Source organism: Rattus norvegicus, chromosome 13 (genome assembly GCF_036323735.1).
Source record: "Rattus norvegicus strain BN/NHsdMcwi chromosome 13, GRCr8, whole genome shotgun sequence".
NCBI classification, from domain to species: Eukaryota; Metazoa; Chordata; class Mammalia; order Rodentia; family Muridae; genus Rattus; species Rattus norvegicus.
Window position 1 is genome coordinate 46,345,378 of NC_086031.1, and position 15,641 is coordinate 46,361,018.

Consider the following 15,641-nt stretch of genomic DNA (forward strand, 5'->3'; position numbering starts at 1 on the left):
TCCAGTCTTCGAGTCCCCAGGAGCCTGAGGCCACAGACATAGTTGCAGTGTTTGCTTCTCAGGCTCACAGGACCACAGAATGCCAGCACAGAATTGACACACACAGGGCTCACATGCATCCTGCTTTACCGATGTGGAAACTGAGGCCCAGAGAAGGGCTGGGAGTTGGTTGCAGTGCACAAGTTATGGGCTGAGACCAAAGGTTGTTTTTTGGTTTCTTTCGTTCTTTTTAATCATAACCCGCCCCCACCCCCATCCCCCTTGCTGCCTCCTCCTGCAAAGGGTCTATTGCAAGTATCCACAAAGTTCCTGGCAGGAAGTGCTTTGGGGCTGTTAGGTGTAGGTACTACGACCACAGGGCAGGTGCTAAGTGCTAGGCCTTCCTGTAGGGGGCCACACCACACCACATTTGGAAAGCAGGTACCCCTTGCCTCAGCTGAACAACTGTGACAAAGCCAAGCTAACACCAGTAGCCTTTTTAGGGCTGCATCTTGGGAGAGGTTTTGGAGTACGGACTCTGCTGACCTCTTGTGGCTACAACTGGTCATAGCATCTATGGGAGCTTCTCCATGTCCCTCCTGGGAAGTGATCCAGCAGAGCTGGGGCTGGACGGAGTGACAGTCATATCATTTAAGCTGCTCAGAGCAAGGCAAGGGGGGGTGTGTGGCTATTCCTCATTCAATATGGAAGACAACATCCGGCCAACAGATGACGCCCAGCGTACCATACCCAGAATGCTTGAGTGTGGGGAGAAATACTGTGATTTTTCAGAGACAGGGTAATCAGCCGACACCAGACATGATGGTTTGAAAACATAGAGGATATTTATTTCTTAGGAAGGTCCACCATGGCTGGCAGGCACTGCTTCTCCTGCTTCATGGGTTCCTCTCCCCTATTCTGAGAAATCCCCACTGTGCTTGGAAGGGCTCCTGGGGAGGCTGGGCTGTGCAGAATTGGAACACACACTCCAGAGCGTAAGGAAATGACAAACATCCTCTTCCTCACAAAGACACACACGTAAAATAAATAGATATATATAAAAGAGGCCATGCCCCCTCCAACCCTTCTGCTGGGGTGGCTTGGGAGAGCGGGCTGCATGGCCACACGCCCCTTCTTCCAGCCAGGAACACCGGAGACGTGGTCTGGGGTGTGATGAACCAAGAATAAGCCCGGGCTTCAGAGGGAGGACGGGTAGGGTCCTCTCCCTGGAGCCCAGCCGGGCAGAAGCGTGGAAAGGATAGGAACAAATAAATAAATAAGTAAATAAATAAATAAATAAATAGAACTCAATGTGATCCCAGAGGTCTAAGGGTTTGGGCTGGAGGCTCAGGGCCCCTTGGGGCCTGTTTTTTTCAGAAAAACAGCACACCCAGTGACAGGCAGAAAGATGAGCAGAGAAAACACAAACCCAAAGCCACACCCCACCCAGCCTCCAGAAACCAGTCCCAAACCAGTTCAAGTGGGAAGAGAAGCAGGGGGAGGGGAGGCTGAGCTCCCAGTGGCTGTGCCAAGCCTGCTGTCTGGCCCCAAGCCTGGGGACCCTCCCCTTTCTGCACCCTTTGGGCTCAACACTGCCGCCCACTGGCTTATATCCAGACTGTTGCCATGGGAGGAAACTGGGCTGCCTCTAGGATGGGCTCTTCCCTAGGGAAATCGAGACTGGCCTTCTATCTTAGTGGCTTTCATGACTAGAGCATCCTCCGGTCAGCCCAGAAAAGTCCCATGTGACTGCAAATAATTCAAATAATTCAGCCCCGGTGTCTCCCGGCTGCTCCATTTGGCTGTGAGTGTCCCTGCTCCCTCCAGCCCAGAGCACCCTCTCTGCAACCTTCAGGCTGAAAGGGAGATGGTGCCAGACAGAAGCAGTGCAGAGAAGGGACAGTTAGGGGCCAAAGAGGTCACATGACAGACCCCGAGGGACTCAGGAGGCCTGGGCCCTCCTGGAGATGCGTGTGGCCAGTGGAATCCAGAGAGCACAGGGTGGACAGCAGCCGCTCAGCTGGGCAGCAGCACATGCTCCAGGAGGTAGGTGAGCGAGTCCCAGTGCTTCCAGAGTAGGAAGAGGACGAGGAGCAGGAGGGCGGTGCTGGTGATACGGAGGCGCGTCTTCATGAGGGGCGTGATGAAGTTGGCAATGGTGGACACAAACACCAGCAGCACTGCCATGAGTGCCAGGATCACGTTGATGAACTTGCCCAGCAGAGCGCGCGCGTTGGCGTTCTCTACACCTTCTAACTGCACCACCTGCTGCTGCTGCTGCTGCAGCTCCAGCTTGGTGACACGGGTCAGGCAAGACTCCACGGCCTCCTGCAGGGGACAGACGGAAGGTGTGAGCGGGAGCTCAGGGTGGGCGGGATCCCGGACTGAGCCCAGTCAACCTGTGCTGATCCCAGTAGGGCTTAAGTGTGACCTCTGGGAGATCCTGAGTGGGAAGCTTGGTTTCTGCAATGTTAGGGTGGCGAACCTGTAAAGTGTGTGTGTGTGTGTGTGTGTGTGTGTGTACACGCACGTGTGTTGCACTGTAAAGAAATTAAGTCACTGGTGTATTGCTGCTTTCTGAGTTAGATCCTGTGGAAAAGAGTCTGACCCCCAAGCCTCTCTGCCTCACCCATGGAGGCTACAGTTCTGAGGTCCTTACCAGCTCTAAGGAGAGGATGACTCCATACTCCAGGATCTTTAGAGGTGAGAGCTGGGAAGACCTTTCTTCTTTACAATTTATCCAACCTCGTGCATCTTGCTACAGCAAGGAATAGACTAGTATGCTACTGTACCAAGAAGCTGGCAATATATGGCCCCTCTTCAAGGCCAAGAAGGGTATAGGTTGGTCAGCTGCGATTGGGAACAGAACTCTTTAATGACTGTTGGAGGAGGATCTAAGGAAATGGGAGTCTTGCTTATTGATCCCAGCTCCATACTGAGGCAAGGAAATGCCTGGAAATAACAATTATTCATTTGAAAACCTGTCCCCAAAGATGTGGCAAATGAAGTGGCCTTTAACCACTGGTTTGCCTTTGTACAGGGCACACACTTGGGCAAAGACTTACCTTGTTCTTATCTCTACCATGAACACTGCCCTCTTTGGCTTCCTGTACCTATTGGCCCCATAGATACGCCTCTGCTCACTGTGTCCCCTGTGATATGTCCACCCCAATACTGTCACCTGAACCCTGTGCCTATGGATTGGGAAGTTTTTATTGGCTCTATCAACATACCAGGAGACGCCCGCCCCAGCCCCAGGGTGGCCCCGGCTGTACCTGAATATCCCGGGCCCTCTCGTAGGACTGGTAGGCCACCTTCTCCTCCATGCTGGCAAGCTCCTGCTTTAGGTTGGTCATCTCATTCTGGTGAAGCTCAGTCAGGTCGTTCAGCTGCTCCTCCAGCCTCTCATACCTAGTGGGAAAAGGGGAGGTAACACCACTTCTTTGGCCAAGCTGTTCTCTCCCCAGGACCAAGGTGTCATTCTCGGTAGTGACATGCAGCCCACTCATGTGTCCAGTCCTGCTCTTGTCTTAACCCCCGTGACAGCATAGCATTTCTCTGTGCCAGCCCTGTGCTAAACACTGACTGCACTGCCTCAGAGGATTCTCACACAGTCTCATGAGACAGGAGGAGGTCACCGTATTGACAGGTGGGAGAGTGAGACAGAGACTAAGGAACCTGTCCAGGACCTCATGACTCTTGTCGCCCCCCGCCCCCCAGCTGGAGCTGAGGACTGAACCCAGGGCCCTGCGCTTGCTAGGCAAGCACTGAGCTAAATCCCCAACCCCACCATGGCTCTTGATGGGCAGTTAAGGATTAAGTGACTTCAACCCGGACTCCTAAGCCCTGGCTAAGATGCCCTCTGGGTGATAGAGATCCTGGGATAGAGAGGATGTGACCCCTGCTCTGAAAAGCACCAAGTATCAGATGATGACTATAAAGTGAGGGTGATTCATTTTTAGGTGGGGTTCCCCTCAATTTTATAAACCACCATCTAGAAAGAAGAAGTGCCAAGGGCAAAGTCCCCCAAATCCCAGAGAGGGAGGAGTTGGGGGAGGACCAGACTGCAGTCCATCTGTGACCTCAGGACTCTCTGAGGCATTCCAACTGTCCACACTACATAACTGTCTACATTTTGCATTTATAGGTTGACTTCTCCAGTTGTTTTCTTTCTTAAAAAAACGGGGTTACAGTGTAGCTCTGGCTGGCCTAGAACTAGCTATAGAGACCAAGCTGGCTTTGGTCACAGAGATCTGCCTGCCTCTGCCTCTGCCTCTGCCTCTTGAGTGCCTAGCCCGCTCATTCACTCTTTATGAAGTCAGTCAGTGCTACCGTCACTTCACAGCAGGGAAACCAGAGTGCTTGCTAGCTGTTTGTTTCAGGTACTAAAAGCAAGATCTGGGATTTGAACCCAAGAAGCTGCCTCCAAAGTTTTTTCTGAACAAGATTCTGCATAGGAGTGTAGCTATGGTGCTGGCCCTTGCCTCAGTTTCCCCGTGTGAATTAAGCACAGAACACCCTAAAGCGTTTTGAGACCAACAGATGATGACCCCTCTTCCATTCTGGAGGAGGCTCCTCTTGGCATGGCTGGACCCTTGTGGACCCTTCTCCAGTGGCCTCCATAGCTCAGAGCAGCTTCCTTACTTCCCACTGGGCCCACACACAGCTGTAACGCCAGGAGGTACCCACCTGTAGCGCTCTTCTTGCAGGCACTGGGTCATGTAAGTGTAGTCCCTCTGCAGCTGAGTCTTCAAGTCCTCCATGGAGTCCTCCAGGTGTGACTGGCCATCCTTTATCTCCCTAAGCTCCTCCAGCAGAGTGTCCAGATTTCCAGGGGCACCATAAAGAGTGTTGGATCTAGGGCTCCCCAGTGCGCCTGCTGGCCCAGCCCCGGAGTTGCTGCCTGCTCCAGCTGAGCTGGCACTGGCACTCGAGCATTCATCGTCACTGCCGTACTTGGGGCTGGAAACCAATGTGGCACTGCCACTCAGCGCCCGGGCTGCCTCTTCAGGGGGTCCATCTTCCATAGGGTCCTTGAGGTGGGCGATGTTGTCCGCACTGCCGAACTTGTTGCGAATGAGGCTGGCGAACTCCCGGGGCTTGGACACCACTGCAGTGTGGGTGGCTTGCGAGAGGCCAGAGAGACTGCCCTTGACGCCCTCCACCACGCCACCCCCGAAGCCACTGATGCCGGCACGCATGTTGGCGCCTACATCCTTCAGCCCTTGCTGCATATCACGTAGCACATCCTTGGGCTGCCTCGAGGGCCCATTCTGCTCGATCTCCTTCAGGCGCCGACGGTACTGCTCCAGTTTCTTGTGCAGCTGGGCGATGGTCTGGGCTGACTTCTGGTTCTTCTTTTCAAACACCTGCTTGATGCGCGACACCTGCTGCTTGTCCGCATTGTTGGCCAGCTTCAGGTACTCAGCCACGTTATCATCCCGCGCCTCCTGCTCGATCTTGATCTGCTCAGTGATCTTCAGGATCTTTTGGTGCAGGTGGTCAATGGCAGCCTTAGTCCGCTGGGGGTCTGGCGCTCCATCTGGCACATCCAGGCTGATGGGTCCATCAGTGTCACCATGGCCAGGGCCAGAGGGGAGGCTCAGGGCCACAAGATCTCCCTTGTCACCCTGGGAAGGAGGCAAGCACAAATAAATCATGAGATATGGGAAGGGTCTAGGCAGGTTCTCCAGTCTGGGACACCTCTGGGTGTGGCTTCTCCACTTAGATAATACATGCAGGGTAAAGTATAACATGAGTGGGAGAGCCTTAAGCTCTACAGCAAGCCCCCAGAGCTGCATGCCAGCATGACCTTTATAAGGAGGTTTTTTTACCCCTCTGGAATGAAGTCTAAGCAGATCAGAGTGCTCTAGCTAGTGACTTGGGGATGCACAGCCACAAAAAGACAGAACTGTTTGTCCTGTGACCAGAGATGGGATGAGCTGTCTTTTTGGACTCTCCTAATTAGGCTCCTGCCTTAAGCGCTCCTCTCCTTCAGAGCCATGAAAGTCTACATGTTAGAGCTCCTGCCTTCCAGCCCTTGTACCATGTTTTTACTACCAACCTGCATGGGTCCCTGGCCCTGTCGACAATCCTTCCAGAGCCTCTGTTACTTTCCTGGTCTCCGAAGGCATCAGAAATCAATGATTCACGATGGTGGGAATACTCGACTTCTCCCAATCTCCCAGAGAAAAGAGTACACCCAGTCACCCTGCTGGGCAGCTCCTTGAAGTGTAAAGACCCAGAGGTAACTCACCAGCCAGGAGAGGCTGGGAGTCTGGAAGAGTCAAGAAGGGGAGACTGTGCAGGAAGGAAGGCAAGGCCCTCTCCCCTTCCCACCAGACAGGCAGGCTTCCTGAGTACATCAGTGTAGCTCAGACTCAGATGAACAAGAGGAGAGGCCTGAAGAAGAATGAGGGGAAGGAGAGAGCAGAAGGGCAAGAAGATATGAATGCAGGACAGATGTGTGGGAAAGCTGGCCGGGAACGCACTAACCCCAGTGTCCAAAGCTGAATCCCTGATACCTTATCATTACACATAGGAAGTGAGGCCGCGTCAGATCACTGAGGGGCAGGGTGAGGTAAATTCCATGTGTGAAAGGGATTAAACAAAGAGAGAGCAGGCTAGTCACACACACACACACACACACACACACACACACACACACACACACACACACACACACACACACACACACACAGGAACTGGGAATAGCCAGAGCTAACTCTTAACTATAGGCAAAAGTTCTTGGGAAATGTCACCCATATCAACAGTGCTGGCATACTCAGGGGGCAGGGAGGGGGACCTCTTAGGCGTTCTCAAGCCACGGATTTCCTAAGAATGCTGAGAGGACAATCTTCTGAAGTAAGGGCTTTCCTCCTGGCCTGGCTTTGGGCCTTTATGTTCTTCACCTTCCCAGCAAGCGTTTCTGCTTGAGGATTCTTCTTCTCAGACTCCGGCCTTTGAAACCCAACTCATGTCTCCCCACAGCAATCGGTCCCAAGGTCTGTCTCACCTTGTTGGACTTAACCCTCCCGCACCTTGATCCCTCTGTGTCTTTGCCTGTATAATGGGTGGAATCATACCAGCTCTCGTGGGAGAGTTACATGGCTGGTGTCTCCTAAGTTCATGATAAATGACACATCTGAATCTAGGCAGATTTTTCTCCTGAGGGAGTGATGCCTACAATCAAGCTGGGCTAAATTTAAGAGATTATCAAAGCATATTTACTCAACATCAACAGAACTGTACCAAGTAAGTTCTCTATGGAACACATGACTTTTACTCTCCAAGAACTTGCTTTACCACAGATGTCCAACCCCCTTAACCTCTTCCCGGAAAAAGACCAGGAGGCAATCAGCATTGGTGGTGATGTGTTGGCCGTCTGGAGGCTGCGACTCACTCTTTGTGAGTGGGGATGGTGGACAGACCAGACAATCGAGGCTGTGGAGTGCGGTGGGGAGGGAAGCTGCACAGTTTTGCCTGCTGGGTTCTCCCTGGAGGTACAATTGTTTACCTACCCCTTGACATTTGTCTGGCCTACACAGAAAACTTAGAGCGGATGCTGTGTGGTGCCCAGAAATGAGACTAGACGCTGTGTGTTTGTTTGTTTGTTTTGTTTTCTGTGTAGCCCTCGAACTCAGAGATCTACCTGCCTCTGCCTCTGTAGTGCTGGGATTCAAGGCATGCACCATCATTGCCTAGTGTGGCAAGACATTGTTGAGACCTGACAGTAGCAGAAGACTTGTGGTTGTCCCACCCCACTCCTCTGACCCCTGGGGCTGACAGTAAGGCATGGAAGCTCTGGGTTCCCTTTCCCTTGATGGCTCCTCTGACTTCAGCCGGAGCTCCAGCTCCCTTAAGCCCCCAATGCCTGCCCCCTGCTGGTGTGTCCCGGCCTCAGTATCTACACCATTCTCCTCGAGGAGATGTCTAAGAAAGGTAGAAGCTCTTCATAGCCTGCTTTTTCCAAGTCCCTTTGTTTTAGTGGAGTTTCTCTGTAACGGAGGTTGGCTTGGAACTCACTATGAAGTCTGGCCTCCATGGTGCAGGTAGCACAGGGATCAGTCACTTCCAAGGCCCCTTTAAGACAGGGAGGCAGAGCCAGGGATAGAGAGAGCTGCGGATCTGGCAGACTGCCACAGGGGCACAAGGAAGAACTATATATAAATAATAGGGCATTGGATCCCTCATTGCAGATGGCCGTGAGCCACCATGTGGTTGAATTGAACTCAGGACCTCTGAAGCTCTTAACCATGGAGCCAACTCTCCAGCCGCAAAGAATTGTATTTTAACAAGGAAGGGACTGTTAAGGAAGGAAAAGAAGAGTTTTTCAAGTGATGGAAAAGCACATGGATAGGATTTGCCATAGACGAATGCAAAGGGAGATGGGATATGGCTCAGCACTTCCCCAGGACATAGAAGACCTTGGCTTCAAATCCTAGCACCTACAAAAGCCGGATGGGGCTAACGTGATGCCCAGTGTTTAAGAGCACTTGTTGTTCCAGAGGATCTGATGTCCTCTTCTGACCTCTGGGTGCACCAGGTATACATCGATGCATACACACATGTAGATGAACACTCACTACAGAAAATAAATCTATTTAAAAAAAAATAGCAACAGGATAGGATACGGGTCTGTGTGGGGTAATGGAACAGGCCCTCATTTGCAGTCTGAAACTAGTTTGGAGCCCTGGCGTGGTCAGATATGTTCCTTTGTAAGTACCGTCACCTGAGACTTGCGTTTCTCACCTGGGGGCTGGGGGTTATTCCACTTATAGCAAGGGGTTCTCAGAGAATAGAATGAGATACTGAGTAAGGAGCATAAGGCAATTGATTAAAAATAAATACAGATCTCTCAGCAGCTTCAGTGGAAACTGCAAACCCAGGATGTGGACCAGCCCCGAAGAAGGATTAGCATATCCCTGACCTCTTATCAGTGGAATTTCTTTGTGCAGTAGACAGAGATTGATACAGAGACACAACTGGCCAATAAGAAACTACAGAATGCTCAGGCATAAACGGCTCTTCAGTGGGACATCTATACCACTCCCCCAACCCCAAAGGTTCAGAGAGAATCCTGGAAGAGGGAGGGTGGGAAGTAAGAGTCACAGGCAATGGACATCTGCAGGGAAACATTTGCTGGACACGACAGGGCCATGGCACACATGAACTCAGTGGCTGTGACAGCATGCATAAGACCTGTGCAGACATGATGAAGCCAGGCAAAGTCCCAGCATGCTTGGGGGAGATGTTCCTGCCCCTAACTCAGAGGCTATTGGCAATTGAGTTGCTGGATGAGGGAGTGTAACTTTTCTTCAGGATGTGGTCCTTGAAAGGCTCCCCATGTTCCAGTAGATGGTCTTACATCCATGCAGCACTAAGTGGGCTCAGTGTGTTTTAAGAGAAAAGAGAGAGTTCATGGAGTTGGAATCCTCGTGTTTTGCTGGTAAGAAGGTGAGGGGAGGGACACAGCATGATCGATCCTCGCCAAGTTCAATACAGAATCATTTCATAACTGTCCAATTCAACTCTGAGGTGCACCCTGTTCTACTTGGCTTTCTGCTGTTCTGATAAACACTATGACTGGAAGCTACTTAGGGGGAAAAAAGGGTTTGTTTCACCTTACAGGTTTCAGTTCATCATAGAGGAAGGTCAAGGCAGGAGCTTGAAGCAGAAACCGATAGGGAAATGCTGCTTTCAAAATGCAGGAGCCTTTGGCTTGCTCAGCTACTTTTCTTACATAGCATAGGCCCACCGCCTAGGGATGGCACTGTCCACAGTGGGCTGGGTGCTCCCACGTCAGTTAGCAATTAAGAAAATACCTCAGCCAGGCAGAGGTAGCTCATGCCTTTAATCCCAATACTCGGAAGGCAGGGGCAGGCAAATCTCTGAGATCGAAGCCATCTTTGTCTACAGAGCAAGTTCCAAGACAGCTGGGGCTAGACAGAGAAATCCTGTCTCAAAACAAAACAAAAACATAAACAACACAAACAAACACTCTTCAAAAAACATGACCACAGGCTAATCTGACCTAGGTAATTCCTCAGTGGAGGGTCCCTCTTTCCAGGGGACACTGGGCTGTGTCAAGTTGACAGCTGAAGCTAACAGTGACAATACCAAAAGGAACTGAATGAAAATAATAGTCAAATAGATACTGGTACAAGTGCACAGTGGCACACTTCACAATAGCCAAAGGGTAGGCGCCACTCAGAGATGGCACTGAAACCAATGAATAGGCTAGTGAAGTGAGACGGAACATATAATGGACCACTGTTTGGTCACCACAAGAAGTGACATTCTGATAATGCCAGAACATAGACGAATCTAAAAACCAGTTTTCTAAGTAGAGGCTACACGCTGAATGGTTCCACTCAGTGCGGTTTCCAGAGTGCTGGATCTACAGAGGCAGAGGCGACAGATTATCGGTTGCCAGGGGCTGGGGGAATGCAGGAATGGGAAATGGGGATCCCCGAGGGTTATGAAGACAATCTGGGATGGGAGGAGGTAAAGCTGTGCAGCATGAACACGGAAGGGCAGAACCCACCCATCTGAGTAGCCCACCAGAGGATGTCTTCACCTTCTCACTGCCTCACGACCAGCAGAGAAGAATCCCCTGACAGAGCACCTCTTTCTTGTACTGAGAGAGGAACAGCACAGTGACTCAGTGCCTGTCATCAGCAGGTGGAAACTCCAGGTCCCCAGCTTGGAGCAGGCCTGGCTGCAAAGACAGCTTCTCTCTCCAAATGGTGCAGAGCTCGCTCCACCATTATTGCATCTGGAGCTGAAGCCCCGTGGCATGGTACCCTTACCCTACTTGCCTGGCTGAGAAAGGCTGGTCCACTCTACAACTGCTTGACTTGGGATGGGTGCCCATGATTAGGCTGTGCATACTCTAATGCAAGATCTGGCAAGGCGGATGCTAGACAGTGGGAAGTCCATGATATACATGGTCCTACTTTGAGAGCTTAGTAGCCAGGGCTGCAGCTATACTGGAGTTTAAGACACACCGATGAATGTTCTGGCTAAGGTGGGGCTGGCAGAGTGACTGCTGAGTCTCTGGGGCCAGTTTTTCCTGTTTCTGTCTTGGCTTCAGTGAGATCTCCCCACAGTTCATGAAGAGCTGGGCACGCTATCTATGTAGCTTTAATAGTGCCACAGACCTGTCTCTCTACCCTGCTTCAACAACACAAACTGAAACTGGATTAGGTACACTGCCAAATTACAGAGGCTGCTGGCTCAGGACTTCCCCAGCCTTGGCTCCTATTGCCCTCTGGGGTTTTTCTCTTCCTCCTGGGCCTGAGTTCAGTGTCCTTGCATTAACCTGGCTATGTGACACTTGCCCTCCCCACTGCATGACAGCCCAGCATTCTGAAAGATGGCAGGTCAATGGCAGACACTATCGGCTAGCCTAAGTCATGCTTTAGCAAGAGACGGGAAAGCAGTAGCTCTATGAATTGCTATTTTCTTTCTTCAGCAACATATGTACATGGGTCACAGAAATAGCCACCGCTCGTGAGGAGTTCATGCTTCTGTGCTTGTGTTCCCAAGTAGACCCATGACCTTCTACCACCTCGGGGCACGAAGCCCAAGGCACCCACCGTGGGCTGGCATGTCTAGTTAGAAAGACAACAGCAAGGTTATTCTGAAGAGGAGGGGGAAGAGGAGGAGAAGTAAGAGGAAGAGGAGAAAAAATAAACAGGTCTTTTGGTCTCCTGGGTTTCTCGTTAGGCGAAGTGTTTACACACAGGTGGGACCATGCAGGATGCTGTCCTTGAGGGCAGGGTCTGGCTTCCACTGTATCAGAGCTCAATGAGTGAGTGTGCAGGTTGAAGGTGGGGGGAAGTTCGTCAGGACAAGTGACTCACCAATGACTCAGCAGAAATGCCCCGACCTGGAGAGACTCTGATTCTATCAACTCTTTTGGGTTAGCAAACACTGATTTACTTTACTTTTTAAAACTAAGTCCCAGAGGATAAGGGGGTAAATCTAGACCAAGGTGGAGAGGAAAACCCACGGCCAGCTAAAATCCTCCAGATTCAAAGAGGCAGTTAGGCAGAATAACTGAGAGAGAGCAGAAGGGAAGTCTACTCCATCGCCAGGACCTGAAGTCGGGGGCTGTTCCTGCTCCGATGCACCCTAGGCCTCTCTTCCCAGGGGGAAACGTATGGGGCCCATAGAAATGTTAGCTCCAGCTTCGGATGGGTCATCGTACTGATCCAAGCACTTCCAAGCAGGCAAGGGGGTAATATGGAAGCCTAAGGGCCCTTTCTCCAGGAGGTAGGGGGTTAGATGTCAGATACTCAATAGGCCACCCAAAGGGCATGTGTATACGTGGAGCTCGAGGTAGAAAGATTCCCATAGCAATGGCTCTAGCCACATGAGGAGACAGCGTATGCCCACGGTGGCTTTGTAAGCCCTTCATTGCTTCTACAGGGGGATTACTGGGTACAGACTACACATAGATGAGCGAACACGCTCCTATTTCATGCCGCACCCATCCATCTCAAGGCCACGAAAGGCTACCTGCCTCTTGTCACCGTGCCTCCCACAGCCATCGGGCTTGCTCTGCACCTAAGGACACTCTCTGGTGCTGGCAGAGACTCTTATCTCCCCTACACCTTGGTTTCTGGCCCGGTTAGGACTCCTTCGTGGCTGCAGCCATAACTATATCCTCCCTTCAGCCCTGGCCCTCCTGAGAACAAAGGCCTTTTGTCCACGTAAATGCCCACTGTTCCCCTTCCTTCACGTAGAGGCACAGGCTCTTGGCTGAGGCTCTGGAGTTGCTCTTTCACTTCAGAGTCAAACACTAGGGACCTGGACGCTCTCTGGTCCATGGGGGCCAATGCTCACAGAACCTCTCTATTCCCTTCTCCCTGCCACTCCTTCTGAACACAGAAGCAGCCATGATTAGAAAAGCACCCTTTGCATTTAATTTCATGCCAGCTTGCCTGGATCCAGAGTTCTCTAGAACTGGGCAGGAGAGAGGTTGGTTCTGAGAAGCCCACAGAGGGAGCCTTCCACTCGACAACCTGGAGAAATGGCTCTCCTTCGTTCGATAGCCCTACTCTGTCTCCCACGTGAAGGTCTTTCCTCCCCCCACCAAGAGCCTCACCTGTGTGGATACTGTTTCCCAAAGCCGTGCTGGCGATGAGGTGCCAGGAGCTTTAAGGCCCCAGCTGTCTGAGGGCAGTGCCAGGCTCCCAGATTCACAGTCCCTGGGCAGCACTGTTGGGAGCCGGGGTCTTCGAATAGGTGTGCCAAAACTCCCAGCCTCTGAAGCCGCCATCTCCAGTCTGAGTGAGGCCCAGCCAGGGATTAGGGGCGGATTGCTCTAGATTTTCTCCTCCCCCAGGGCACATGGCTGTTCTTTCCCATCTGGCAGGATATATGGAGGTCTATCCAGCCAGAGGATGGAGTGGTGATTAGGGACCTCTCCCCAGCCCAGGATGTAGGAGGATGTCGTAGTGTGGCTGGCTGGGCTGTATGCAGGGGTGGGAAGCCACATGGGAATACAGGACAAGTAACAGTTCACCTACCAGACAGGCACTGACCAGTTCCTTTCGTGGCCAAAAATGTACCCAGTGATCAGAAAGCCTCTCACAACGGCTCAACTGCACCAACTCCTCACTGTAGCTCATTATGGAAGTGAGTCTCCTCCCGAATGGAAGGGGCCCCACCCAGAGTCCTCCTCTTTCCATGCTCAGTGGCTTAGGGCATGGTCACTCCCACCCCAGATTCCCCAATAACGGCCTGGAGGAGTCAGCCAGCCTCAGTAAGGGAATGCCTCTGTCCTGAGACTTCGTCCCAGGAACTGCTCTAGACACCATTGTGGCTACCTCCTGGCTTCTGCTTCTTACCCTCTGCTTTCTATCCCTCAGCACTGCCCAGCAGACACCACCCAAGGCACAACAAAGATGGCCAACTCACAGTCTCTTTCTCTCTGGACTTCATCTGTACAGCCCCAGTAGGAAGTCCTATTGGTCAGCAGAGGGGGCCAGAGGGCCACAGTCGAGTGGTGAGGAAGGCGATTCTTAGCTTGCAGAGTCCTAGGTCCACCTGTCTTTAGGAGCAGCTTCCCCGGGGCAGAGACTCTGCGGGAAGTCGGGCCTCAGGAAGCACACAGGGCTTAAATACTGAGGGCCAATGTGGATCATACTGATGCAGCAGTCCCAAGTTCAAGAAGGTTCCAAGAGATAAGAAGGGCCCAGTGCTATCTCTAGGAGCCAGTGCCAAGGTTTGCAGCCAAAATCACCGAGACCAGGAATCCCCCACCCAGGGTCTTGGAAACTATACAAACATGTGTCAGCTGATGACTTAGGTTCTGTGAGGGGGGCTGGCAAGGCACATCACACAGGTCTCCACGTCTGGAGCCATCTCTGACCTATAGGGCCTGGGAAAACGCTAAGCAGTTCCTATTTTCATAAATAACCTCCTTTATGTTTTGACAAGTACTGTTTCTTTTGTATAACAGTTATTAACTATAAAGTCTTGCTGTTCCTATGAGACTAAAGGAAGGAAAGGAGTAGACCTTCTGTTTATCTGGGCCCCTTCCTGTGGCCATCATGAGGCAGATCTCCCTTGACAGTGACAGCATAGGATGACGGCTGACTATCTCAGTGAGCTGGAATGGAAGTTCTCTGCAGCAGACCCATCCTAGGTGGAAACAAGCATGGCTTGAAATTCTTAACCCCAAGACAGCCCTTCCCTGGTCCCTCCTTTTGAGCCTCGCCAAGTTAAGATTTTTAAGTTAAAAAAAAAATCTAAATTATGCGTGTGTGTGTGTGTGTGTGTATGTGTGTGTGTGTGAGTGTGTGTATGTGTGTGTGAGTGTGTGTATGTGTGTGTGAGTGTGTGTATGTGTGTGTGAGTGTGTGTATGTGTGTGTGAGTGTGTGTATATGTGTGTGTATGTGTGTGAGTGTGTGTATATGTGTGTGTATATGTGTGTGTGAGTGTGTGTGTATATGTGTGTATATGTGTGTGAGAGTGTGTGTGTGAGTGTGTGTATGTGTGTGTGAGTGTGCGTGTGTGTGTGTATGTGTGTGTGAGTGTGCGTGTGTGTGTATGTGTGTGTGAGAGTGTGTGTGTGCGTGTGTGTGTATGTGTGTGTGTATGTGTGTGTGAGAGTGTGTGAGTGTGTGTGTGCGTGTGTGTATGTGTGTGTGAGAGTGTGTGTGTGTGTGCGTGTGTGTGTGTGAGAGAGTGTGTGTGAGTGTGTGTGCGTGTGTGTGTATGTGTGTGTGTGAGTGTGTGTGTGAGTGTGTGTGAGTGTGTGTGTGTGAGTGTGTGAGTGTGAGTGTGTGTGCGTGTGTGTGTGTGAGTGTGTGTGAGAGTGTGTGTGAGTGTGTATATGTGTGTGAGTGTGCGTGTGTGTATGTGTGTGTGCGTGTGTGTGTGAGAGTGTGTGTGTGAGTGTGTGTGCGTGTGTGTGTGTGAGTGTGTGTGAGAGTGTGTGTGAGTGTGTGTGTGAGTGTGTGTGTGAGTGTGTGAGTGTGAGTGTGTGTGCGTGTGTGTGAGTGTGTGTGAGAGTGTGTGTGAGTGTGTGTGAGTGTGTGTGTGAGTGTGAGTGTGTGTGTGTGTGTGTGTGTGTGTGTGCAGGTGCCTGTGGAAGCCAGAGGCATTGTGGTCCCTGAAGATGGAGTTACACGTGGTTATGAGCCA

General features: G+C 51.5%; 1 protein-coding gene across 7 annotated transcripts in view; it reads right to left on the reverse strand.

Moving 5' to 3' along the window:
- Nucleotides 1–799: 799 nt before the first annotated feature.
- Tmcc2 (transmembrane and coiled-coil domain family 2) overlaps nucleotides 800–15,641 on the reverse strand; it is a 37,686-nt gene continuing 22,844 nt past the window's right edge. For 3 of the 7 annotated variants that reach the window (XM_063272405.1, XM_003751237.6, XM_063272404.1), the window contains 3 exons: nucleotides 4,669–5,609; nucleotides 3,255–3,390; nucleotides 803–2,307 (listed from right to left, as the gene is read on the reverse strand). In XM_063272405.1, the coding sequence (XP_063128475.1) occupies nucleotides 1,996–2,307; nucleotides 3,255–3,390; nucleotides 4,669–5,609 (1,389 nt within the window). In that variant the 3' untranslated portion in view covers nucleotides 803–1,995. Of the gene's footprint in view, nucleotides 2,308–3,254; nucleotides 3,391–4,668; nucleotides 5,610–9,803; nucleotides 9,936–13,093; nucleotides 13,275–13,908; nucleotides 14,094–15,641 lie in introns of those variants that run through there. The other 4 variants (XM_063272406.1, XM_063272407.1, XM_006249803.5 and 1 more) reach the window with 4 other exon arrangements.